Consider the following 27,864-nt stretch of genomic DNA (forward strand, 5'->3'; position numbering starts at 1 on the left):
ATATAAAATTAATCAATCCTATCCCTACCTATAATTATTTGTGAAAAAGGAGTCACATTAATCGGAATTGATAAACATCACGTAAACCTTTTTATTTCTTTTTAATTTAATTAACTACCCTATCCTATCTACCTAGCATCTTCTCTTCTGTTATCCCCTCTACCACTTTCGGCTATAACAACTGGATAATAATTACTCTCCCCTAACATGAATATATACTACTACTACATAACTCATATTTTGATTTTTTTTATTTTTTTTATGTATCTCTATTGAAGATTATTAACTACAAAATACATTAATATTTTGTTCATTATGTTAATTGAGGGCATTTAAAAAAATTGAGGGTATATAAATAAAATATTAATAATATTTAATGTTTTTTGTTCAGTGTCAAAATACATTTTTATATATGTATAGATATCTCTTTTTGGTCGGAAACCAAACCAAGTGGCAATCTATGGTTTGGCAGCTTTTCTATCTCATTCTTCAACACTTATTAACGGACCTATCTACAACTCTAGTTTTTTTCTTACGCAAATTTTTTATTTCAAAATAAGTGTATTTTATATTTTTAATACTATTTTAGAGTTTCTTTTTTTCATTTTTTACATCAATTACAATATAAAATGTGAAGCCAATGCGATCGAATTAAATGACACAAATCATTTAGCAGGTTGTTTTATTACATAAATGAATCAAATTATTGACTAAATGATTAACTTAATATAAATGATTTTTTTTTGAAAGAGACAAATAATTATTCTTTTGATTGGCTTAAAATATGGAGCCAACATTTTGGTTACTAATTGAAGAGTAAATGAAATTAAGCAAATATTCTTTTGATTGATGGAGGGAGTATGAAAATGACCAGGTTTAAAATATCATTTCCAATTGCAAGACTAAATTTAGCTCTTCTAGATATAAATTCCCGACTCCTCCACCGTTGAAAAGTATAATGCATTTTCTGAAATTTTATGTCAATCTATGATTTTTTTTATGCAAAACGAGAAATATATTTTACACCGTTACACAATGAGGCTATAATTTATTTTCAACTAATTATAATTTACGTTGCATTTGATCTACATTATAATTGTTATTAAACTTTAACTTCATATATGGTTGTGAATATTGTAAGTCTTCAAAAGAAAAAAAAAGGTAAAATTAATAGAAATGTTTATAATGGTTAAAGTATGTTGAGGTACTTAAATTTTGGTATTTTCAATTGTTTATCATTCAAAATTTGATTTTACACACTAGCTATAGTTAATTAGTTATGAATCATACAAATATTGAGGCTTTTATATTATATAATCAACAACATTGCTGTCTTGATAATCTAGCATATAAATAATATTAGAACTTAAAGTATAAATTTATTACAAAAAAAAAAAAAAAGAACTTAAAGTATAAATTTATAAATCATTGAAGTTTAGAAGGATGTAGATTGATATGATAGGAATAATTATGAAGTTAGAAAAAAAAAAAGAAAAGGAAATATGTGAGGAAGAATAAAAAAAATAAATAAAAAAGGGGGAGTGGAGGACCATAATGATAATATTGGAAAAGAAAAAGCATGTGAGGGGCACATGCACGTAATTGGGCAACTGTGGAGGTGTGTAACAGTTATGGCACATCCCACCAGATACCCAACACACTCTTTCTTTTCTTCTTTATATTTTAAAAAGCTGCTACACAACACATTTTTATTTTTATTCTTTTTATTTAGTATGTATTTTCAGGTCTACCACAATACAACAAAAATAAATACTACTTTATCCAGAAAGAATCCCAACCAAATATTTGACGGGTCCGTTCATGACCAAAAGTTAACAACTTTTTGGGGTTAACAATCTGTGACGGAAAAATCAATCGGCTGCCAATGTGGTAAATGACGAATTTGAAAAATAAAATGAAATGTTTAGAATTGTGAATCTTAAAACATAAAAATAACTAAGTTTAAAATTAATCTAGTAAAGCATGTGAATTATTTAAACAGCATACATATTGAGTGAAAAGATGTTGTAAGATTTGACTGAACTTAAAATTAAAAGTACTTAGAAAAAAAAGCTAATCAACTGCTGATATAAACCTTAATTTCGTATCATATCGGTGTTAAAGAAAGCTAAAAGGTAACTAAATTGAGTAATTGGATGTTGCACATTACTGAAATTTGTTGTTGATTTTGGACCTTTGAGTCTGATGTGGTTGGTTGATTGATTGGTCGGTCTAGAATGGTCGACACAATAACCAAACTTATATGACCATTGCTATTTTTTACTCTAAGAATACAATTCAAGCCTAACCCTAAAGTTGATTAGTTAATGTAATTTCAAACCTAAAAATTCATTAGGCTTGAATAGGTATCAAAAAGAGAAAGAAAAAAGTATCACTAACTTGTTAATTACGGACAGGGGGGAGGAAATGCTTTTTTTTTGGTTTCAGCTTTATGCTCGACCCTGAATGATTGTTGTGAGCAAGCTTATGAGAATGGTTTTTTTTTTTTTTGATGAACCAAGTAATCGCCCCGAAGTGACCGGTTACAAACAACAAAGAAAAAAAATAATGAAGAAATGAAAACAAGAATTTTTTTATTTGAATTTTGTTTTTTTAGGGCTATACGGACTTGAACCATAGACCTTCTCGGTAAAAAAGCTCAAACTGATTATTATCAAAATGATTCGAACTTTTTCAAAGACCCAACATGCATTTTTTTTTTTTTTGCATTGGGCTCATTCATTAACTGATAAAAATAATCAGTTAGTCTACCAAAATTCTCTTGATATAAAGATAACAAGATGGCTCTAGGTGCTCTTATTTATTGATTCCGATCCGAGAGCACTACCAAAGTGTTTCAAAGAAGGATTATCCTGATATAGATTTGCATTGACAAAAAACTAAAACTCTTTATTAAGGGAATATATACCATTTCAAATCTTATTGAATGACAATACATGAAATAACACCAAAAAAAAAAAAAAAAAAAAATTCCTTTTTTGTCAATTAAAGATAAAAAAAAGACTCGCTGGTTTCTAATTTCTAACTCAAAGAAAATTAAGAATTATTATCCAAGTAAAATTAAGAAAAGTGCGGAGTACAAGTTTAGAGCATTCTGAAGGGTAATATGAAAAAGAAGGGCATAGTTTCAAAACAAAATTTGTTTCTGAACAATATATATGTATGTATATGCATATATATGCCTTTGAGCATCTAAAACTAAATACAAGGAAAATTACGATGAGCTTCTTTTCTGATCAGAAACTATGACAATTTTACTGCATCTGGAAGTACATGATATTCAATGCAGAACTCGGAACAAACTCTTCCCAACCATTCTCTGGGAACCAAGAAGCAACTATGCTTTGAGATGAATTTGATGAAACTCCAGGTTGCCACTTATCCGTCAGCTTAAAGCCAAATTGAGATGCAGATGAAATTATCGATGCTTCATCAACTCGCCGCAGAATATGACACAGGATCAGTGAAGGTCTCTGAATCTCTTGATTATAGTTGGACGAAATTAATTTCTTAGCAGTTGCAAACAAGGGAAGAATAGCTTCAGCAATGTAAGTTACATCTGTGCCAATAATGACATCAAAACCTTCAGGATTCAGTTCCCTGATGCCTTGTATATGTTCATCATTTCCCCACTCGAGTCTATGTACAATCAGTTTCGTAATGGATGGTGGTACAAGGTTTGAAGCAACATTCTCGGTCAACACCTCAAGTGTCTTGCTATCTCTATCAGTAGCAACTACAAGCTCCGCTGATCCAGCAGCAATCATTGAGCATATACCTGCACATCCGCATCCCAACTCTAACACTTTTTTCCTTCTGACAATACCTGGATTTGCTGCTAGCAATGGAGCCATCATGCGAGCTGATTCCCACAACATTAAACCCGTTGATTTACATGTATGCTGGTATTCTTTGGATACTACTCTAATCTTGAAATTGCAGTCTCTAACTTTAACCTCAATGACCTTTTGAAAAGGAAGGGAGGCATGTCATCATCTTGAAATACAGATTCTAAAAATAAAAACTTAAGAGCACAGTAAGAATTAATATTTCCTTTCTGACTACAAAAACTTGCATCATAAGAGAAATTGAAGATTCTCTTCCAGTCTAAATTCCAGAACGATATTTCGAAGCATGGTCAAACAAATTTTTGTGGCCATCAATGAACATAGTGAGAAAGCTCAGGAAGCCAATGGGAAAGTTTACCTCACCATCATGTGAAGGTGATATTCCAAACATTTCAGCTCCCAAACCCTCGGACATGTCAACCTCAACACTATTTAAAGTTTCCTTTGAAGTACTTCTATCAAACTTAGACTCAATATGCTCTTGACCAATGAGTTTTTCCTTGATTGCAGCTTTTTCACAGGAAGAAGAGTCCAAAATATCTGACAATCGGAATACAGCTTGGATCCAACGCCTATAGTCAGAAGAAAAAATTGCAACTGAAATGGTACTAACATGTGTAACATAGAATTAAATCCATATTACTGCCAAGTTGTAAAAACAGACGAATTAGTAACTTGCTAAGAAAATCTTCCCAATCTGTCATGTCATTCATCATTTACCTATTCATTACCAATTCACGTGACCGGTTCTCCACTTGTTTGCAACACAAACCAAGTTCTTCGACAACAAATCCATTGTTTTTGAACAAGCTTGTCAAGAACTCATTTGAAAAATAAAAAGCTCTCTGTAAAAGCAGATGTCAAAAATCAGACAGTAGGGGAGAAAAACTACATAATGAGATCTGTCTGTTTGGTTACTGGGAGTAGTTAGAAATCAGGTCTTGATTCCATGGTTTAAGTAACCAAAAAGAAGGATTACAGGAATGAGAGCACGAAAAAAGACCGACTTGATTTCCTTAATTTACTAAGGTACCAGCATGAGAGAACAAAGAAGTAACTGAGAGATTGTTCTCTTGGAGAATTTTAAATAACCAAATGAGATGCAAACTAACACATGTTCACATTTTGAAACTTACAGTGCCATCACCCCTCACATAAAAGTTCTCGCAAATCTTTTGATCCTTGCAAGTGAATCTTTCCTGTTGAGACAATGTAAGGAGATAGTTATCCATGAGGTCCTAAAAGCAATAAAAGACAAAGAACTAATAAGCGAAACACGAGAGGATAATTTCCCATGCTACTATCTCCTTCATGTGAATAAAAGAAAAATCAAAACCTCTAAAATTCTAATCGACACTAAATATCACCAACTGGCCAGATAAATAACCACTAAGACACGCTGCAGATGAGCCAGGACCAGAGATATGGCAGTCAACAAAATTGGCATAGAGACAAATTTGGCATGTACCAACTAAAGCAGAAACAAGGTCAAACCATAATCAACCTGAGCTAGGTCCCCTACAGCATAGTCACGAAGCAGCAAGTAACCATCTGGCTGCAAAAGCAGAAAGTTGAAGTTGCATTAACTAAACAATTCATCTTACCATGGATAAATTCCTGTAAGCAAATTATAGTTAAAATTGTGATGATTGTTTACCTTGAGAACTTTCTTAATGTTTTGCAATACTAGAGGCATCTTCTCAGGGGAAACTGCAGATAAGACAAATATCTGCTTAAAAAGTCAGATAGTCAAACAAAATTAGGGGAAAATTAATGAGTAAATCTTAACCCTTAAGAGTACAATTTGATCAAGCAAAAAACTAGGTTGGACAGTTATCAATAATAACTAGAACAAATGAATTCAAGCATAACCATATATCCTAAAATAAATGAAATACCATTGCTCAATTAAGAATGAAGTACCATTGTCACAATATCAATTGAAGATGGAGAGACCTCCTTGCTCAAGTCATCAACTGTCAGATCACATACAAATGCATTCAAACGGGAGTCGTTGAAGTCTTTATGTGCCTGAAATGGACAATAAATCTACTCAATACTGCACCTACTTCAACTAAAATTATAGATTGGGCAAACAACAAGGTCGAGTCGTAGACAAAATGAACATATCAAGATCAAACATTGACATCCAGAGTATTTCACTTAAAATATTTCAAATCCAGATAAAGTTGCAGATCTCATTCTGGTTTATACATCACCATTTATCATTCACAAGTTTATGGCACAACCTCATACATGGAGGATAACACATTGAAGACAATAATGCTGCAGTTCAAATATGAAGCAATAAGAAGATAAAGTCTCCTAAGCTTCATCAATCCTAGTGGCGTTTGGTATCATATCAGAAGCACACATGAAACACCAGCTGAAGAGAGCTAAGAGTACTTATGACAGTTTTAGTTAGACAAATGCTAACATTATAGGCAGAAGGAAAATGAGCACTTGGCTGTAACATAGGTGGACTTATAAAAATGATTTGGCATCTTTGAATCTGTATAGATCCAGATTTCCCAATAAGTCCACATGCCGACTCTAAAGCTTAGTTTAGCTAAGTGAGCCTTATTTTTATTTTGGTTTGGAAACAATTCATCAAAGACAAGGTTTAGTACAAAAAAAAAGAGCAAATATGCCAAATCATACAACCTGCAACTTTTACCATAAGTATCAATATCAGTTCTAAAGGGACACCTGAAACTAAACAAGTCACGCGACAAAAATGATATGGCCAAGTCTGACCCTAATTCATGCTTTGACCTCAAATTATAGATAGATAGAGAGAGTGTGTGAAACCCATGGCTGTGTTCAACAATAAATAATTACAATGGATTGGCTGGATCAAATTCAGGAGACCAAACCTTAACCAAGTCAACAGCACGGGGTGAAAAATCACATGCATGAACATATATATCAGGGTAGGTTGAAACCAGAGGAAATATGGTGTTCCCAGCTCCGCAACCAACCTGGTTGTCAGCATTATTTATCAATAACCCAACAATGGGCAAATATAATGCCAAGAAGAAGATATAACTTTTACCTCCAAAATGACTTTTTTACCTGCTCCCTGAAAAAATTTCAACTTATAAAGCCAGAAATTCGAAAAATTCATTGAACAATTAAGAGAACAAATATTTTCTATTTTTAACTGACTCTTCTCTCTCCAGAATTACTTTTATCCTGCTCCTGGAGTAAATATTTTCTTTTTCAAATACTCACTGTGAAATATTGTCCCCATTCCTTATCCAAATAATGCCGATCCTTGAAAAACTGAAGAATAAGCACAACGAAAGCAAAATCAAATATCTGTATCCATGTTTACTTTCAGTAATAAAGATTATATCATCAGAATGAAGCTAAGCAACTCATATACATTGTATCCAAAAATATTTACAAATAGCAATGCACACAACTGATCAGAAGTCTAAATACAAATACAGCTGCATTAGAAGGCTGTCCAAGAGCCTTACTCTGTCTTCATGTCGCTTGTAGAAGATATCCCAATATTTCTTAGCATCCCTTTCATACTTCTCTGCCAAGGAAAAGTAAGGAGTTAAGCTAAAAAGCATGTCGGCTTGCGACTCCGAGAAAGAAAAAGAGAAGAGAGTGACCTCTCCAGAAGGGTGTGACTCCAGCCTTAGAGGTAGAGTAAATTTGCAGCTTCTGAGGTGTTTGTTGCTTTTCTGAAGTTTCTTGAGGATCAGATGCCATTGCTGAAGCTCTAGTAGAGGGAGTAAAGAACAAGGCAATTAAGTCATAGAAATACAGCTACTACCAGAACAAGTTTTGTGCAAGGAAAATATATCAATCAATGCAACATTTAAACTCATTATTAGCACATGTAAATGATTTCAATCAATGCACTCATTACTATAATATTCTATCCAAGATTACATTAGCCAATAGCAACCCATTGGACTCCACAGCATCCGAAACTCAACATATAACTAAACTCCAACAGCTTCCTTTTCGTTTTTGTTTGCCCCAACTTCATGATTGTCAACCTCAGTGAGTGATCATGGTGAAATTAGTGAAAATCAAACAATTTTATCTCGAATTAACTTTGGTATTTCATTCGTAAGTTAAGAAAGGAAAACAAAACCATCCTTGATGCGGTCAGGATGAAAAGAGCAAAAACCTCCATTACGGGTAGACATATTTCAGTAAAACGATACGTGAATAAGTAACGCATTGTCCCATTAATGAAATAGAAAAGGAAAATATATATAAAAAATAAATTGAAAAGATTATACCTTCTCGCACTGCACGATAAGATGGCTAGAAGAAGGGTTTTAGGGTTTGTCACGACCTATTGCGGGTTTTTTCTGGCAGAGACGACAACATTACCTCGCTTAAGGGAAAAGAACAATGGCCTGCGGGGGCGGGGAGCCAGAACGACATCGTTTACTGAAGAGTAATATACTATATTTTTGGCTTAATATATATTTGTTGCACGAGTACTTTGCCAAGACTTCAATGCCCACTTCCAAAGGTTTCAAATAACACCTGATTGCATTCAATAACTTTGAATTTTTATTTACTTATATTTAATAACTCTAGAGGGCGAGCCTTGGCGCAACGGTAAACGTTGTTGTCGTGTGACTGAGAGGTCACGGATTCGAGTCTTAGGAGCGGCCTCTTGCCAAAATATTGGCAAGGGAAGGTTTGCCCTCAGTACACCCTTGTGGTGGGACCCCTCCCCGGACCCTCGCTTACGAGGGGACGCGTAATGGACCGGACCACCCTACATTTAATAACTCTATTTTTTTAAGGAAAAGTATAAAAATAAATATTATGGTTACAACTGTTTATAAAATTTTGAAGTAACAAAGCATATAGTATGTTGTTTCAGGGTGTTTGTTATGTTTAGATGGCACATAACAATCGTTATGGGTGATCTAATAGGTCTGCCCTGCCGCAAACAACACACTCTCTCACAAGATACAACCTTTTATACCCTTATATGCGTCTCTCTCATATACCCTCCAAACAGGGGCGGAGCCAAGGGGGGTAGGGGAGGGTCTCCCGACCCTCCGACCCTCCGGAACACCCTTGACGAACAGTGGTTTAGTCCCGAGCAGCCCCCAAAATAGTTAAAATTAGTACTTATAATGTAGAATGTGATTATATGACATAAAACTAAGTTTGCATAGTTGGTTGTAGTGATAATTAAAGGAATCTCTACATCTAATTGGTCCAATGTTTGAATCTCTCTCTCTTCACTTTTTATCTCATTTTAATTTTTTCCCTTAAACTTCATTCTCCTTTAAAAATATCAATATTAAGTATCATTTTTAATCATTATTAACCTCATTCTTCTTTATTATTTTTAATTGTGTTTTTTTAGTTACAAAATTCATGACCGAGAATACAATTTGATGAATAATTTCTCCAATTGATCGAACTTGTCAACGTTAGGGATAAAATTGCTCTTGGCTACCAACGTTATGGGTAAAATTGCACCATTTTAGATGTTAGAGGTAAAATTGTTCTTAGATGTAAACATTAGAATATTTTTGCACTTTATCCTTACTTTATAATGAATCTCAGTTGTTTTGTACCTTAATGTTTCCAATTATGATCAAATTTACCCTTATATTATCAAAAATTTGAAAATTTTGATTTCACTACTATGAATCAAAGCCTCAAGTCGTTATTAAGAAAAAAAAAATCTTCATGTAATGGAGCCCCTCCGGACTTTGAGCTCTGGCTCCGCCACTGCCTCCAAAGTTTAAAGCCAAACTTTTGTCTATTATCTTCAGCAGCCCCATTACTAACATCATGCATAATGACATTCTGCTCCAATTGCTAAATAATCACAACCTTACTAGAATATCGTTTGAATGGCGGTAGAGGTGAATTTTTTTGAAAAATTATAAAGAAAAACCTTTAAAAACCTCTAATTTGGGCAGACTGGAAATAACTTTCAATGAAGCTCCATTTCACCTCATAATCTCAATCCAAACAGATCCTTAACTTTGCCGACTGCCAAGGAACTTATAGTTGTGCACAAATTCTGTAGGATTAAAGATCACTAAATACAAAATCCAACTAGCCATCGCCACAAGTTTCCTTCTAACATTAATGCTAATGTTAGAAAATATATAAATAACAGAAGAAAGCACAATCACCAATTTAGTATTAACAATAATAGCTATTAAAACAGAAGAAAATAACTATTATAAACAAAAAACTACTGAATAATCCCAAAATGAGAGAAGAAACTATAAGCAATGGCCAGTAGTTATAAAACAAAGCTACATAATTTATTAAATAAAAGTAAAGCTAATCAAATATCCTGAAAAGCAAGGGCAGATGATAAGCTACATGCCCAAGAACAAGTTCATTATTCTGGATCTCTGCAATATGTGAAAAAAAATTATATTTTTACATTCAAACAAGAATGAAGGAATAAAAAAATATAATATTACACTGCTACCAACCACCATTATACCTTAGCTGTCCTACATCCAACTGATTTCATCTCAATGATATAATCTCTCTTGTATATCTTCATGTATATAAAAACAAGTTTAAACATCATTTGAAGGTAGTAAGGATGCAAATTAGAGAAATACCAAAAGTAAAAAATGGAGGACTACAAAACTAATGGCAGACTGCTATCAAAATATTTGTATAAGCATAATCTGATGTTTCACTCATTAGTTTGCTTTTCATCTGTTTCTAAACTGGGGGTTTTCTGTTCCCTTTCATCTATATTGATGTCCGGTGTTTTCTCTCCTGAAGTAATACCATTTTCGATGACAGGAAGATCCCCATTTACTGTTATCTTCGCTTCTTCTGGTTTATTGAGGGGTTTCGGAAGTTCTCTCAGGGAAGAGGTTGCCAATAGGCTGCCAATTCCATCATATATATTCTTAGCGTCCATAATCAGAGCAGTTCCACCAGGATAACAGCGACCAAAACATGTGGCACAATGTGGATAAGCAACCTACAACAAGAAGAGTATGCATGAGCTCATTGTGATGAAAAGCCACTCTAAAAAAGTCATTTTGCAATTTGAAGACAATTTTCCCAAGTAATGAAAAAAAGGCACCTCTATGAAAGACCGGCAAAGTGAGAGGAAAAGCCCAGATTCATTCTCTCTAAGCATCCGAGTGGCATTGTATCTTAATAGGGAGTCAGATACAGCCTTCAAACCCTTAATTAATTCTTGAGCAAGCACAAACTTTAAACTTATTGGGGCACACGGACGTAATTCATTCATAGCAGCAGATACGCCTAAAGCACCAATGTGTATCAGTTAAATGCAAAATAATTGAACAATCTTTGAAATTCTAGATTGTTTTTTCCATGCATAAAACATTAAACGTGTAATCTGTATCCACAATCACAAATCATGCTAAATAAACGTGAATTTTTTTAAAGTCCATATAAATCATGTTTGCTTGCTGAATTAATATTTGTTTTACAAAATGACATGTAAGCAATCCCAGTGGCATTTTGAAACTTAATATCTGATCTGATCTTATTCAAACAAAATAAATCATTCATCATGCCACCCAACAAAGTCCCATTGCACAGTACTGTCAATCAATAAATAAATAAATAAAAGTATCGTTGTCGTCATATTCTAACTGCATCAAAATATCAGATATTCTCAAACTAAATGCAGGTTTGCTTCATGCTCCAAAGACATAATCTGGTCAGCAGTAAAGATGAGAGTGGAATAAAGATTGAACATGATATAGGAAATTCATCTACGACTTAAACACGACACAAGACATTTGAAGAAATGGAAAAAGGTTGTCCTGAAAATTTCTTCCAACACAAGGATAGATGGGCATGATAAACATACTTCAAACTTACCATTAACAAATACAGCAAGAGGAGGATGCTCCATTAAATAAGATGGTGGCGTCACATCCTCTTGATTTTCTTCACTAACACTATTAGTTGGAAAGCCAACAGCAGGCAGTGGAACCCATCGATGTGAATCCAGGACTAACTGGAATAAAACCCCCAGGTTATGATATATCAATCAATAAGAAAGCAAGTAACTCATTTTAACAGGAAATTACTTTAAGCAACCATCAGAAACAAAATCTTAAATATCATTAGTTGCGAAAAACCTGAAAATTCTCAACTGCTGTGCTCATATTCTTTGAGAATAAATTCAGAACAGCCCTGAAAATAACCAAGTTCAACTTTATTAAGTGAAATTTTCAGAAAGAAATGGACGAACGCACTAAAGATGTAATATCTTTACTCTTCAAAAAGCGAAGGAAGCAAGCCCCGAAAATCCAGGCCGACCCAACAAAGTCCCATTGCACAGTACTGTCAATAAATAAATAAAAGTAACATTCTCGTCATATTCTAACTGGATCAAAATATTAGATATTCTCAAACTAAATGCAGGTTTGCTTCATGCTCCAAATACATAATCTGGTCAGCAGTAAAAATGAGAGCGGAATAAAGATTGAATATGATATAGGAAATTCATCTACGACTTAAACACGACACAAGACATTTGAAGAAATGGAAAAAGGTTGTCCTGAAAATTTCTTCCATTAGCAGAAAAACTCAAAACTACAATCTTTTATTCAGTTTTCCATAAACAAGAAGAAAAAAGTGTATTACATGAGTTACCAAATGACGCAAAATGATAACATTCTTTAAGAGATCCTATATTCAGATTGAGAGTTGCATAATCACTTCTAATTAAGATCTTTAAGTAAAGCAATAGATCGTGAATGCAAAACTTAATTCTAAAATTTAAGATTCTTACCATGCATTGGTCCAGAATATTGGAGAGTGACCCACCCTCAGTTATCTTTGGGAGCATGACTTTAAGAGTTTTAAGGTGAGCAGTAACCTGATGCATAGCCCAACTAAAAAGAAGCCCACCATCATAATTCTCTTCACTTCCTGAAGTATCATCAGCAAATATTGCTCGGTATTGGTTAACAACATCAAAAAGATGCATTCTCTGGCAATTTATCATCCCTTTCAAGTACTCATAAGCATTTCGTTGGTCAAGATCCTCCAGAATACCAGTAAGCCATGCCTCTCTACATTTGAGAAACTGAGATAAAGAGAAATATTGGCAATTTAATGCTCATTGAACATCCACCACAAAAAAAAACTTGCGTGCAAATAAATATCTTTATAACAACTATGATACATGTTAGATTTATTTTAAATACAGTTTTTAGCAACTCGGAACATAAAAGTACAATTGCAGATAAAATGATGTTGTAGAGTTACCAATAATTATCTTCAAATAAGCATAACTTCTATATACAAGTTTTTTCAGCATCCCAAAGTTGTACAATTAAGCACAAAAAAAAAAAAAAAAGCATTTATAGAGTTACCTGTAGACGCATTTCGTACTCACTAAATACTCCTATTCGGCGCAAATATCCAATAATCCGCAGGCATTCGGGCAACTGCAATATGAATACAAATAGGGACATAAAATCCAAATCTATGTAAACGAGACTTAACCAAATTGCATTTAACTGTATAAGCTTAAAAGGGCGGCCCGGTCGCATTACGCGTCCCCGCTGAGCGAGGGTCCGGGGAGGGGTCCCACGACAACAACTGTATAAGCTTAAAATAGTAAAAAAAAAAAAAAAGAATACCTGGATATTAGATCTAAGTTTATGAAGAAGCTGAGACAAAAGAGATTGGGTGGTCTGCCTAACTTCTGCAGCCAAGGTCTGGATGACTGGTAATCTTTGAGGAAAAAGGTCTGAGTAAACTCACTTTCGCAAAATCAACACCAAGACCATATCATATGAAAGGAAATAGTATGGACATCACTCACTTGGGATGCATGGTTGAGAGCTTGCACACAAATGCTTCCAAGTCAAGAGCTTCATCATAATTTCCATTTCTCACACATCTATAAAAAGAATAATAATCAATGAAGGTTTGAAGGATTTATCTCATGCATATATGAATCCAGTTAAAAAAGTACGAATGAAGTATTCTTTTAAGGATCGCCGATTATAAGGCATACGAACTTAAATAAGTACTTTTTTCCATTCTCAAACTAGCTGAGGTTGCTTAACACACCATTAAGGTATCTTTAGTTTAGGGCCCAACTTTAATAGTTCAGAAACTGAAACAGACAATGGGAAAGGATATTTATAAAAGATGTAGGAAATGGAAACATGGGAAAAACGAGTAACAATAGAAATATAGGGTATATTTACAAATTTTAAAATTATAAGGACTCATTTCTCTCTTTCTCTCTTCTCTCCCCCCTTTATATATATATATATATATTACATGCAAGCTAAAAATATGGAAAAGAAAGGAGTAGTGATTTAGTGCAATATGATTGGCGCCTGCCAAACTAATTAAGAACAATTAATATGTCGACATGTTTCTAGAAACACGTTGTATTTAAGAAATAAATTTGCAAATTCTAAAAAATGAGTTTCCAATGTTCTTAAATTACAGAAACGTGTCCCAAAACATTTCCTACAAGTTTCCGAGACTTTCCGTTTCCAAAACATGGAAACTCTTCAAAAACAAAGGTTCCTTGCATTAACTGTTATATTCCATAGCACATACTCCAAAATCCTTGGCATGAACTCGAGATGTGTTTTATGTCTCGTGAAAATAATGAGATAGAATGATAGATAGAGACAGAATGTGTGAAGGAGATAGAATGTTCATTAGTAGACAAGGTCTTTATGTGGGACCTGATTCTAAGCAAGAACAAGTCAATATTTTGATTCATAGTGCATGGGAAACACATGCTACTTCAATGTGCAAAGTCCAAAGAGTTGAAATGCTAAGAAAAATTAAAAGCTGAAGAGCAAGATGTATTCAACAAGAAGGTTCCACCACAATCTTTTCATAAAGGAGCAAATTTCTGTATGAGAGTCCAAAACAGGTTGAGAAACAAGAATCATAATCAAAATCCTCTAAGTACATCAATTTAGTTTAATCGATACTTAAAACATTGCTTAGAGTTCAGACTTAATTAAGATCTTTGGATAATTCCAATGAGGTAATGCATGATAGTGTTCCAGCACTATCATGGTAGTTCAAGCCAAGCTAAAAGCAAGTCCAATTGTTTCACATATGTGATATCTCCAGGTCACAAGGAACAATTTTGTAGATTCCCTGCTTAATTTATAAAATTAAACCATAGCCTAGAGTTCAGAGTTAATTAAGATCTTTGGATAATTCCAGTGACGTAATGCATCATAGTGTTTTAACACTACCATGATAGTTTAACCCAAGCTAAAAGCAAGCCCAATTGTTTCACACATCTGATATCTCTAGGTTGCAACGAACAATTTTGTAGATTCCTTGCGAAATTTATATACTTAAAACATAGCCTAAAGTACAGAGTTAATTAAGTTCTTTGGACACCTCCTGATGATAATGTTTTAACAATCAAGTCTACATATCTCATACCCAAAAATATCATAGATCCGAACTTCAACAACTTTGTAATAAATCACCTTAACAATTTAATAAAGCACATACGTGTCCATAAGCTGAGGAATTTCAAGCAAATCAAGCAATGTACTATGGTTTGCTAGCAATGTTTGGTTCATCTTCCTTTCTTCTAATATCTGTTCCGCTGATTCAATGAACTCCGTGCAACCAGACGTCAAGTGTGGGATCTCGTTTATCTGGCAAATGGGGAAGGTTATACATCAGCATATAGTGATCTCGCTATATTCCTACAAGCCTACAAAGAAATACTAGAAAAGGTCAAGCACACTAAATTCAATGGTCTCTCAGTCAGTTTGAATAAAAAGTTCTCTAACAATGCATTGGAACAGAAATCAAAATCAATTTCAACTTTCAAGGGAAAGATAACTGTACATACATTTCTCATTTAATTACACAGTAGAAACTATTCCAACCTAAATATGCTTGTTCAGCGTTCAGCTATCACCATTTGCTTACCACATATAGAGATGCTAGAAAAAATTATCCTAATGTTCTTTCATTGGAAAATATGCAATGGATTATATGTACGAGGTGGGCGCCCACAAAGAGTTAAGGGGTGCATAACATATCATGTAAGGGCACCTCCAGTCCCTAATTTCAGAATCAAGTGGAAGTTTTCTTCCTAGTACAACTCCTATGTTTAAATCTCAGGAGAAATATGCCAGTCAGACATTCAGCAAAAGAAGAAAAGGAATGGCATCAAAAGGGAACAAATTTGCAACACAGTATGTCCACTTATGCACAATTCGAATGCCCTTTAGTTTACAAAATAATCAGGCATGCCTCCCACTTCAAATTTCAATTCAAGTAAGTAATTTTACCATAATTAGACAAGGATAAATTACAATAATCAGTACCAGAGATTCAAGATGCTTATCAATAGATGACACTTCCTCTCTAATTGCAAGTAGCGCGTCAGCAGCGGCAATGAACGCACGGTAATTGCCAACAGCGACTTCCTGCATTTGTCTTTGAATCCTCTCCGCATCAACTCGGAGTAGCTCTGGTTCCTTCCAACAAACAAACGAAAAAACATAATCAATTTTCAAAAGGAGAAAAAAATAATAATTGAAAACCTAGGAAATGGTTATAGATTGAATAATAGAATGAAGAGGTGAATTCGCATAATTCACATCAATATTCGCGGGAAAGTGAAGTTAAAGTAATCATACTTTGTGGAGGCGATCGAGAGTGAAGGAGAGAAGCTCAGATACGTAAGGCTGCTGAGAGGAGGAGGCGAGAGGGAGGAGGCCCGCCACCATTGATGTTTCCTCTGCATTTTCCACCTCCATTTTCTGTGACAGAGGACAGAATCAGGGTTTAAGCTTGGATCTTGGTTAAGTGCAGAGGTAGAAGTAAAGATCTGGAGAAGCTAATGCACGGAATTGAAATGGAGTTGACCCGTGTCCAGAGCTTAATATTGTTTTATCTTTCTGTTTTCAGATCTGGAAATGAGAGCACACACACAGACTGATCGCGCAGATGAGTTCACCGTTCCGGTAGCTGGGGTAAGCCGTCTCGGCCCAACTTAATTCTTACTAAATCGGATGATTCTCGCCGTTGGATCTTTCTTTTATGATATAGGTAAATTACATCCATAATGACTCAACTTTACATTTTCTAATGGCTTAATACACCAGTTGTCCCTAAACTTGTCGAAAAAAATTAATTGGTCTTCTGAATTTACATAATGTCTCGTTAGTGTCTAAATTTATTTAAAGTGTCGTGATTAAGTTTCTAAATCTATAAAAACATCATAAAGATATACAAAATAGAAAGTTAATTTGTTTTAAAAACTTAGAATTACGAACTAGACCTTTATTTTTTAATTTTTAATTTTTTTACAGATTTAGACAAATTGCAATACATACTACTTTAACAATTTCAAGGAACAAATGGATCACTATAGCCAAGTTCAGGAGCTAAAAAGTTATTTTAAATAAATTCAGGTAGTCAATAGGTTATTTTAAACAAGAGCTAACAAGACATCATATAAGTTCAAATGGGCAATAAACTTTTTTGGACAAATTCAGCGCTTAGAATGTATTAAGCATTTTCTAATATTTGCTCAACTTCAAAATCTTACATAATAATCACGTGTAAGTCACTCAACTTTGTATTTATTAATATAAAAGTCACTTAACTTTAATCACTCTAATACATTATGAGTTAAATTAAGGAGTATAAAGAGAGGATCACTTAATCATAGACATACCTTCAAGTTCTAATCTTATCCATCTTTCTTCTTCTCTTTCTATTCCATCTTTTTTCAGACAAATCAAGTGTTCTAAAATTGAAATTTTGGTAGAATGTTCTTATGTCATTCGACTAACTTATCCTTTATCAATCCTTACAATATATACAGATGTGATTCTTCTATTACTAGAAGTATCAGATCCTTGATCTTCACTAGTCATGCAAAAATATGACCAAACTTCAAATATGGATCAATGCTCTCTTAAATCCACAAGTACATAATAAAATGTCACTATAGAGATTTCTACTTCTTTCATTTCTAAATGGAAGCAAAAAAGGATACTTGCATTTCCATTTTGGAGCAATCATCATCATTCTCTTTCTTCATCATAGAAAAGGTCTTCCAGTTACAACAAGAGTAAACTTGTTGGCCACTAGATTTCTAAAATTTGAACATGATATCATTGACACTATCTTAAAGACGCTAAATGATGGCAGTACAGTTTTAACTTTCTTCTCAAACTTCAACCTCTCACTACACGATCCTAATCTTCCTTACAATTGCTTGATGCTGAACATATCTATATTGATATTGTAGCAACGATGCATTTCCAAGTAAAAGAGTTAGGAGCACTAATCGAAAAAATATCCATACCATCACTGCAACCCCTATATTTAGTATGGAGAACTTTAATCCACATAGAGTATTACCGCACAAGTAATTTCCAATCAAGTTTAGCGATCATAGTGAGATTGAAGCTTCGAGTATTTCTAATTCCTAACCCATTGTCAACATTTTTCTTGCACATTATAGACTAGTTAACTAGGTGGATCTTTCTAATCGAGCCTTGCGAGTCCCAAAGAAAATTTATGTTACAAGCATCAACTGTTAGACAAATACTTCCCAGGAGGAGGTAGTCTGCATGACATAGTTAGGAACAACCAAGACAACACATTTTATAAGAATGTGACCAGCAAAATTCAAGCAACTAGACTTCCAACCTGCAATTTTAGCGTGGACCCAATTAATCACATGCTTGTAGGTCTCATTGGAGACTCTCTTAATAAGAAGAGGCATCCCTAAATACATCCCCAAGTCCGAGGTTCTAGAAAACTCAAGAATGTCACATATATTAAGCATGCAACATCTAAAACATTATCAAAGAAAAAAACTCTAAACTTCTATAAACTTCCCTTCTGGCCCAAGCTTTCACAGAAACTATGCAACACACCCCAGATAATAAGAGCTTGTCGAGCGTTTGCTTCAGACATAAGAACAATGTCGTCAGCAAAATAGATGTGGGACAAGAGGGGCCCACAATTTGAAAGACGAATGGGTGTCCAAAGAGCATCTTGGATTGCATCAGTGATTAAATGATTAAGTCTTTCCAAGCACGCACAAACATATGCAGAGAAAAAGGAGGCCCTTAGAAGGCAAGCACCATGATAGTTGTTCTCCATACAAAAGAACCCTCATTTGAACCCTAGAAACACAACTCATGATTATGTTAATAAGATGCTCCTCCAACCCCAACTCTACCAAATTAACCCTTAGCAAGTTCCACGAGACTCGATCATACGCCTTTTTCAAATCCAGCTTTATAGCCATTCACCTCTTGCACCCTTTCTTTTTCTCAAAAGAGCGAATTGTTGAAACACCTTTCCACAAGATTTTGATTTGACAAAATCATCCATGATTAAGAGACAATTAAATTTAAATGCTTTATTTTAATTGTACTAATCCGTTTGTTTAATGTTAAGTATAAATATAAATAAAGATAAGTATAAATATTAAGACAGGAAGAGGTCAGCATAGAAGCCTAAAGTATCAAACTGAGTGGAATCAAACTTAGCATCAAAAGACAAAGACATACACGCCCACAACAACTGTCTCACGAAGCTGAGCTGACTAAAAATATACTCAGCTTGGAAACTGCCGATGACAGTGATTTACGCAATAGAAGCTGAGTGATTCTTTAGGACAGCATGAAAAAGTCGTTTGCTAAAAGACAATGATTACCGCCCCTCTGCACCAATAATTGAATCCTTGGAAATACGCAGAAGACACATTCCGAGATGTATGGGTCAATGGATTATTGGTAAAGGACAACTGGCGTAAAAAGACAAGCCAGACGCAAGAAGACAAGCCTGATGTCTGAAGAAATGCAGAGGAAGGGAATGGCCGGAACAGTCTGAAGCTGACCAGAATCTGTCCCCTAAAAGAGCCGTTTTAACATTAACGGCTAGATCATTTCAAAATGATCCAACACAGATTTTTCCTATAAAAGGACAATCAAACCTCTTGGATCATTGCCGAATCACAAGAAGAAAAATACAAGAGAGAGAAAAGATACAAAAGCACTTAGATACAAAAAGAGATCTTACACTCATCTTCTATTCCTTGTGTAAATGCTAGAGTAATTACTTGTAATCTTCTAAAGTGTTCTTTATTTAAAAGGAACAAGTGTTTATCAATTGTAAAATTGAGAGTGTAGTGCTGAGTGTTTGGTTGTAAACATTCAGTGGTAGAGAAATCTAGGTGCTGGGCTGTAGCACTTAGTAGGAGTTGAGTAGACAAATAGAGGAAGGTACTCTTGCATATTCAACTGCCTTGTAATTGGTTTGTGCTCTACCTTTAAAGAGCTCAGTATTGGATTCTAAAAGCCCGGAGGACTCTAGGGACTGGACGTAGGCAGAGAGGCCGAACCAGGATAAGTGATACTGAGTAATCTCTAAACTCTCTCTCAATATTTAGGTGTGAAGTCTACTCAGCATATAAAATTATTTAAAGTTGACTTTGAGTAATTTCAAGTGCTAAGTTAGAAGCTGACCTCCAAGAGTGTCAATATCTAACTTATAAATAAAATAGCTTTAGTCAATATCCGGCCAAAGCTGTCTTATAGCATTTCTGGCTAAGCTGACCAAAAGATGAGTTGACAAACTCGCAAAATAACTAAGTCAGCATACAATAGAGCGAAAAAAGTTATATTAGTTCCTAACCCCCCCCCCTTTGGAATTAATCACACGGGACCAACAAGTGGTATCAGAGCCTAAGCTCAGTACTCAAAGATATAACTATCTTGAGCGGATCCCATAAATAGGTGAGAACAGCACTCGTTTCCTTCCAGGGAACCAAACAACACAGATACTCCCTGAGGGATTATCAATCACTAGACCTCCCCTATTCTTTGGATCTAATTATACATTCTGGAAGAATAGGATGAAAAACTTTATTCAAGCCACAAACATGAGTGCATGGCTTGCAATTGTTCAAGGTCCACATGTGCCATATAAAACTGTTAACAATGAGAAAATTGTTAAGAGCGAAGCTGAGTGGACAGAGGATGACCTCAAAAAATTACAAAATAACGCTTCGGCTATAAATATGCTTCACTGTGCTTTAGATGCTGCAGAATACAATAAGATTTCAGGTTGTGAGTCAGCACAGGAGATTTGGAAAAAGCTTGAAGTGACCTATGAAGGCACCAGTAAGGTTAAGGAGTCCAAAGTCAATCAGCATATGAGACTCTACGAGCTGTTTAAGATGAACGAAAATGAAGACATCTCAGAAATGAACTCAATATTCACCAACATCATAAATAAGCTCAAAAGACTTGGAAAGAACTTCAGTGAAGAGGAACATGTGAAGAAAATCCTGAGAAGTCTACCTAAGAGTTGGCAAGCAAAGAAAACAGCTGTAGAAGAAGCTCAAGACTTGACTACCTACAAATATGATGAGCTAATCGGATCCTTGCTGACCCATGAGATCTCTATGAAAAATTTTGAGGCAAAAGAAAAATCTGAATATAAGAAACAAAAATCTCTAGTGATGAAAGCTGACTCCACAGAAGCTGAGTCAACTGATGATGAGGAAATAGCCATGTTCACTAGAAAGATGAAGAAGTTGTTCAGAAGAAATGACAGGAACAGCAAAAGGCCATACAAAAGAGGTGACAGATACAAAGCTGAGTCCAGTGACAAATATAAGAAGGACAGCTCCAAGTCTGTCACATGTTTTGAGTGCCACCAAACTGGGCACATCAAGTCAAGCTGCCCAAACCTAAAAAGAGATAAGAAGGGAAACAAGAAGGCAATGGTAGCAACATGGAGTGATAGTGACGAGTCAACATCATCCGAAACTGAGCAAAATGAAACTGCCAATATATGCTTCATGGCAGATGATGGAGCTGACCAATCTCAATCTGAGCAAGCTGGCCTCTCTGATGAAACTGACCAGGAGGAACACAACAATGAGGTAACATCCCTACTTTTGCTTAGAAATGAAATGGTAAATGCCTTGAGTGATTTATATGCACTAACTAAAAAGTGCAACAAGAAAATCAAATCACTCAGCAGGCGATGTGACGAGATTGAAGAGGTCAAGCTAAGTGACCTCCGATATCTTCTCCAGGACAACTCAGATTTACATACCAACATGCAAATAATGCATAAGCTTGTCGTGGAGGTTCAATCTGAGTCAATAAAACTTAGAAAGGATGTTACGATCTTACAGAGTCAAACAAAAGGCTCAAAAAGAAATAAACCCCATACTGAGTACGCAAGTACTAGTCAGCATAAGCAATTCACTCAATGTGAATGTTGTGGAAAAAGGAGGCACACAAAAGAAGTGTGTTGGCATAACAAGCGAGTTGTCCAATGTGACTTCTGCGGAAGAAAAGGACATTCCACAAAGGTATGCTGGCATGCTCAGCACAACAATGCTGACCGCACTCAGTACAACCCCCAAAGGGTAAAATTTTGTGACTTTTATGGTAAGCCAGGCCACACTATAAAAGTATGTCGTCACAAATTAAAGTATGATTTTGCACCTGTTTACACTAACAAGAAAGGACCCAAAAAGAATTGGGTACCTAAAAATGAATAGTTTAAAATGAAGGTTTGCTTGACATGCGTAGAGAAGTCAAAGCTGTGGTATATAGACAGCGCATGCTCAAGACACATGACAGGTGATGAAACACAATTCATCACACTAGAGCTTAAACGAGGTGGAAGTGTAAGCTTTGGAGACAATAAGAAGGGTAAGATAGTCGGCTCAGGTACTATCGGAGGAAACCCAACTATTGAGTCTGTCTCCTTAGTCAAAGGTCTCAAATACAACCTACTGAGTGTAGCTCAGCTTTGTATGAGCGGCAGAAAGGTTGTATTCGATGATACTAAGTGTCAAATACTCGAAGGGAACACAAATGAATTGATTTTAACTGCCCCTCGTGTAGATAATGTTTACATGCTAAATTTAGAAAAACAGTTTTCCAAAAACATATGCTTAGTGTCTAAAGAGGATAACTCCTGGCTATGTCATAGAAGACTTGGGCATGTCAGCATGGATCTTCTTGCCAAATTAGCTAAAGCAATTAGTTGAGGGATTACCCAAATTGAAATTTGAGAAAGATCAATTATGTAAAGCTTGTCAGCAAGGGAAACAAACCAAAAAGTCATTTCAAAGTAAAAATATTGTCTCAACCAAGAGACCATTGGAATTACTACACTTGGATCTTTTCGGACCTATCCAGCCACTCAGCTTGGGAGGTAAGAAATTTTCTTTGGTCATTGTAGATGATTTCTCTCGGTACACTTGGATCATCTTGCTGAGTAGCAAGGATGAAACTTTTGAGATGTTCACTACACTTATCAAAAGGCTTGAAATTGACAAAGACCTAAAAGTAGCTCATATTAGAAGCGACAATGGTGGAGAATTCAAAAACCAATAGTTTGATGAATTCTGTGAAACCAGTGGTATTGACCATAATTTTTCTGCTCCTAGAACACCTCAACAGAATGGGGTTGTTGAAAGGAAGAACAGAACAATTGTCGAATTGCTAGAACCATGCTGAGTGAAAATAGGCTTCCAAAGTACTTCTGGGGTGAAGCTGTCCACACAGCATGCTATATACTGAATAAGGCTCTAGTAAGACCTATACTTAAGAAAACCCCATATGAACTTTGGAAAGGACGAAAACCCAACATTGGTTACTTTCGTGCTTTTGGATGTAAATGTTTCATACTCAATACAAAGGACAATCTTGCAAAATTTGATGCTAAAGCTGACGAAGCGATCTTCTTAGGGTACTCAACAAATAGTAAAGCATATAAAGTCTATAATAAACGAACTCAGGTTGTAGAAGAGTCTGTTCATGTTGAGTTCGATGAAGCTGACCCAACATGAAAGACAACTCAGCTCACTGAAGATGAACCAAGCTCAGCTTCCGCTGATCAAAATGGAGCCTCTGAATCATCAATACAAGGGCTGACCAAAGGTAAGCAAGAAGTTGAAATAACATTTACTGACCAATCTATTCCTATAGAGATTGTAGAAACACCTATTCCAAACGACTCAACATTGCCTAAAGAAATAAAAATCCCAAGAGGACATTCAGAAAAGTCCATTCTTGACGCTGCTGACAACAAGCTGATGACCAGAGATCAGCTCAGGAAATACCTCAGCAATGTTGCATTCGTCTCAGTACATGAACCAAAGAACTTTGCTGATGCTGAGCACGATGAATATTGGATCAATGCCATGCAAGAAGAGCTTGACCAATTCACCAGAAATGAGGTATGGGATTTAGTGCCTAAACCTAGCAACCAAAAGCCTATAAGAACTAAGTGGGTATTTAGAAACAAACTAGATGAGCATGGAAATGTAATAAGAAACAAAGCTCGACTTGTAGCCCAAGGCTATAGTCAGCAAGAGGGTATTGACTATGGGGAAACATTTGCACCTGTTGCTAGGTTAGAAGCAATACGTATATTATGTGCCTATGCCAGTTTCATGAACTTTAAGTTATACCAAATGGATGTCAAAAGTGCATTTCTTAATGGTTTCATAAACGAAGAGGTATATGTTAATCAACCTCCTGGGTTTGAAGATCCAAAATTTCCAAACCATGTTTATAAACTTAAAAAGGCCCTGTACGGCCTAAAACAAACTCCACGAGCTTGGTATGAGAGGTTGACCAACTTCCTGCTAACCAGGAACTATGTCAGGGGAAAAGCTGACACAACCTTGTTCATTAAGAAAAAAGGGAAACATACCCTACTTGCACAAATATATGTAGATGATATAATATTTGGTGCTACTGACGAATCTTTGTGCAAAGAATTTAGCAAACAGATGCAAACTGAGTACGAGATGTCCATGATGGGGGAACTCAACTTCTTCCTTGGACTCCAAATCAAGCAAGGTAAGAATGGCATCTTCATAAGCCAGTCCAAGTACACCAAGGAAATGTTAAAGAAATTCAATATGATGGACTGCAAACCAATATCAACCCCTATGGGTACTGATACTGTCCTATGCAAAGATGAGAAAAGTAAGTCAATAGACACTAAACTCTATCGAGGTATGATAAGTTCGCTACTTTATCTCACAGCTAGTAGACCAGATATACAGTATTCAGTATGTTATTATGCGAGATATCAAGCTGACCCCAGAGAATCTCATCTAACAGCTGTAAAAAGAATCTTTAGATATTTGCAGAGTTCAGTTGATGCAGGTCTATGGTATCCAACTTCAAATGACTTCACACTCATTGGATATACTGATGCTGACTATGGACGAGATAAGCTAGAACGTAAGAGCACTTCAGGAGGATGTCATTTCCTTGGAAGCTGTCTAGTATCTTGGTTCAGCAAGAAGCAATCATCTGTGGCCCTGTCTACAACTGAAGCTGAGTACGTGGCTGCTGGAAGCTGTGTTGCACAAGTCCTCTGGATAAAGCAACAGCTTAAGGATTATGGAGTAAAGACTGAAACAATAGAGATCAAATGTGACAACAAGAGTGCCATTGATCTGTCCAGAAATCCAATCCAACATAGCAGGATGAAGCATGTCAGAATAAGGCATCACTTCATCAGAGATCACGTACTAAAAGATGAGATCAAGCTGACCTATGTGCCAACAAATGAACAGCTTGCAGATATCTTCACCAAGCCCTTGGCACGTGAACAATTCAACATACTAAGGTAAGCTATCGGTATGTCTAATTCCCTTCAATAAATTTCTAAGTAAATGTTGTATGAGTGCCATGCTGAGTGAAAATTTGAACGTTGTGCAAATGCCATGCTGAGTAAAATAAACTACTACTGAGCTCAAAATGTAGAAAAATCACCTCATACTGAGTTGACATACATGTGGTGTGATTATCATGAGTAGGTACATATACTGAGCAACTATCACATACTAAGGTAGGAATTCACCTCGATAAGAACTAGGTTCTCAGTATCCCAAACGGTTCATTTTCTAGGAAAATTGCGCTAAAACCCACTTGCACCATTAAATGCCAACACGTGTAATAAAAAGCACCTAGGAGAGGCAAACAATTATGAGACAACCCATGCGCCGGAAATGTCATAAATGACAGAATTTCTGTCGATTGAACGCCCCAAGGAAAAACGGCCACTTCAATTAATAGGACCATTTTAGGTATATATAAATAATGGATAAATTACTCCTCAAATCTCTTCACACGTAAATCCTTTGGTATTCAGAATCTCTCTCTCTCAAATCTTCCACAAAAATTTCTGAAAATGACTAACACTCAGAAAATCTCCGGTGAAAATTTCGGAAAATTGATCACCGATGAAAGCCCCAAATCTACTCCTCAGTCTAATCTAACTCCGAGCAAGCGCCGACAAATGGACCCAGCAAGTTCCTCAAAACAGAAGAAACCCAAGGCCAGAACCATGGTAAAGGTTCACACGAAGGTCCACAACCTGGAAGTCCTAAAATGCCGCTGGTTCTCTCCCAGCTTCGTCACCACCGAAAAACCATTCTGTGAATGGATTGAGAAGAACGAATGGACAGGCCTCTTCTCTCTCCCCGGAACCACCTATCCTCGGTTGGTTAAGGAATTCTACTCCGGTCTCCATGTTGATAAGGACGATGCTGACTATTTAGAGACACACGTTAAAGGTCACAAGATTGTAATCACTTCGTCCTACTTGGCAACCTTACTCAACTTGCCTAACAAAGGAACCGAGTTTAGAACAACAAAAGAAAAGGTATCAACGGAAAAGCTTGACCAGATGAAGGGATTTTGCAAACCCAAAAATTACAAAGGAGAAATCCCCAGCACCAGTATGGGGCAAAACCAGAAGATGGCGCACTACCTATTCACCAACTTCATCTTTCCTAAACTCAACTCGGTGTCGTCTGCCTCCAACTTTGAGCAGTGCTTTATATGGCACATGCTAACCTATTGCCCACTCAATATGCCTGTATTTTTGGTAGGAGCACTTCAACGTGGGGGTAAGAAACTTCGACTAGGTTCTCTAATCACCAAGATCCTTGAAGATCACAAGATTGAGACCATCTCTGAAACTAAAAGCTTAGGAACAGAAATAACCGCGGCTCTACTACTTGGGTTATTGTTCAACTAACCTCTAAAGGGAGGTGAAGATGTTGAGGAAAATGAGGAAGAAAATGATGCTGAACAAGAAATTGAAACTGAGCTAGCAGCAGATGATGCTGAGCCAGAAGTTGAACTAGAGGAAGTTCCTGCCGATTCCCCTAAGGCAAAGAAGAAGAGAAAGACACTTGCCACTTGTGCAAAGGATATTGAAACTGTGCCTAGGAAGAAGAGGTCTATGAACAGAGGAAAGAATGTTGATACTGACCCACCATAGGTTACACCTAGGTCAGCAGAGAAAAGGAAAGGGAGAGCTGAGCCCGAGGAAGAAAATGAAGAATCCCTAGAACAACCTCTGAGGAAGAAAAGTCGAAGTTCTGGATTGAAAGTAGTTGAGGTTGATCCACTTGATTGGGTTGTGACACCCAAATCTTATTGCACTCAGAAAATTGGGATTGATCTTGAGAAAACTCCAGTTGAGCAAGCTGATGAAGGAGAAGAACAAAGACAGGTTGATACTCAGCTTAATGCTGAAGAAACAGATCATGCTGAGCCAGATAATGTTGAGCAAAATCAGGAGGCACATGTTGAATAAGAAGCAGAGGAACATCAAAGAGAAGATCTGAATGTTGAAGCCGAGGTTGAGGATGCAAATGTTCAAATTGACCCTTCACCTCCAAAATCTAAGTCCCTCAAAAGACTGAAAAAGAAAGCTGTCAAAACCCCTTTTTTTGATCTCTTGGCTGAGTCCCCATCTTTGGAGCAGAGCACGGATCCATCTGAAATCCAGTTCAAGTATTTTTACCATCATGTTGAGTCTCCTCCCAAGGAACCAGAGCAAAATCAAGCCTCTGTTACTCACTCTGAGGAACATGCCAAGACTCCACCAAATCCAAATCCTGCCGAGCAAGAGCTCGAAGATCCAGCCACTCAACATGGGGAGAAAGCTATGGATCCACCTGTTCAACCTC

The 27,864-nt window shown here is 35.9% G+C and overlaps 2 protein-coding genes across 2 annotated transcripts; both read right to left on the reverse strand.

Annotated features, from left to right (window-relative positions):
- Positions 1 to 3,159: 3,159 nt before the first annotated feature.
- LOC136202778 (uncharacterized) lies at positions 3,160 to 8,274 on the reverse strand. Its single transcript, XM_065993648.1, has 13 exons — positions 8,138 to 8,274; positions 7,496 to 7,605; positions 7,355 to 7,416; positions 7,104 to 7,154; positions 6,925 to 6,951; positions 6,746 to 6,850; positions 5,793 to 5,900; positions 5,527 to 5,598; positions 5,374 to 5,424; positions 5,006 to 5,068; positions 4,590 to 4,714; positions 4,228 to 4,441; positions 3,160 to 3,986 (listed from the first exon to the last, which is right to left on the reverse strand). The coding sequence occupies exons 2-13, from the start codon at positions 7,593 to 7,595 to the stop codon at positions 3,276 to 3,278; spliced, it is 1,689 nt and encodes a 562-aa protein (XP_065849720.1). The 5' UTR covers positions 7,596 to 7,605; positions 8,138 to 8,274; the 3' UTR covers positions 3,160 to 3,275.
- A 1,977-nt stretch (positions 8,275 to 10,251) lies between these two features.
- LOC136203190 (conserved oligomeric Golgi complex subunit 8) lies at positions 10,252 to 16,878 on the reverse strand. The gene is made up of 12 exons (XM_065994280.1): positions 16,502 to 16,878; positions 16,187 to 16,339; positions 15,357 to 15,505; positions 13,675 to 13,752; positions 13,490 to 13,583; positions 13,220 to 13,294; positions 12,634 to 12,930; positions 12,115 to 12,182; positions 11,978 to 12,032; positions 11,715 to 11,853; positions 10,942 to 11,126; positions 10,252 to 10,836 (listed from the first exon to the last, which is right to left on the reverse strand). The coding sequence occupies exons 1-12, from the start codon at positions 16,619 to 16,621 to the stop codon at positions 10,540 to 10,542; spliced, it is 1,710 nt and encodes a 569-aa protein (XP_065850352.1). The 5' UTR covers positions 16,622 to 16,878; the 3' UTR covers positions 10,252 to 10,539.
- Between the last annotated feature and the right edge of the window lie 10,986 nt (positions 16,879 to 27,864).

This window comes from Euphorbia lathyris, chromosome 8 (genome assembly GCF_963576675.1).
Source record: "Euphorbia lathyris chromosome 8, ddEupLath1.1, whole genome shotgun sequence".
Taxonomy (NCBI): domain Eukaryota; kingdom Viridiplantae; phylum Streptophyta; class Magnoliopsida; order Malpighiales; family Euphorbiaceae; genus Euphorbia; species Euphorbia lathyris.

Excerpts from the sequence above, each read along its gene's own strand:
- LOC136203190 (XM_065994280.1), bottom strand. The coding sequence starts at position 16,621 with ATGGAGGTGGAAAATGCAGAGGAAACATCAATGGTGGCGGGCCTCCTC. Across the intron at positions 13,295-13,489 it reads AACTTAGATCTAATATCCAG|TTGCCCGAATGCCTGCGGAT; the intron begins GTATTCTTTTTT and ends TTCATATTGCAG. Across the intron at positions 12,183-12,633 it reads ATATTCTGGACCAATGCATG|TACTGTGCAATGGGACTTTG; the intron begins GTAAGAATCTTA and ends ATTTATTGACAG.
- LOC136202778 (XM_065993648.1), bottom strand. The coding sequence starts at position 7,595 with ATGGCATCTGATCCTCAAGAAACTTCAGAAAAGCAACAAACACCTCAG. Across the intron at positions 7,155-7,354 it reads ACAAGCGACATGAAGACAGA|TTTTTCAAGGATCGGCATTA; the intron begins GTAAGGCTCTTG and ends CTTATTCTTCAG. Across the intron at positions 6,851-6,924 it reads GTAAAAAAGTCATTTTGGAG|GTTGGTTGCGGAGCTGGGAA; the intron begins GTAAAAGTTATA and ends GCTGACAACCAG.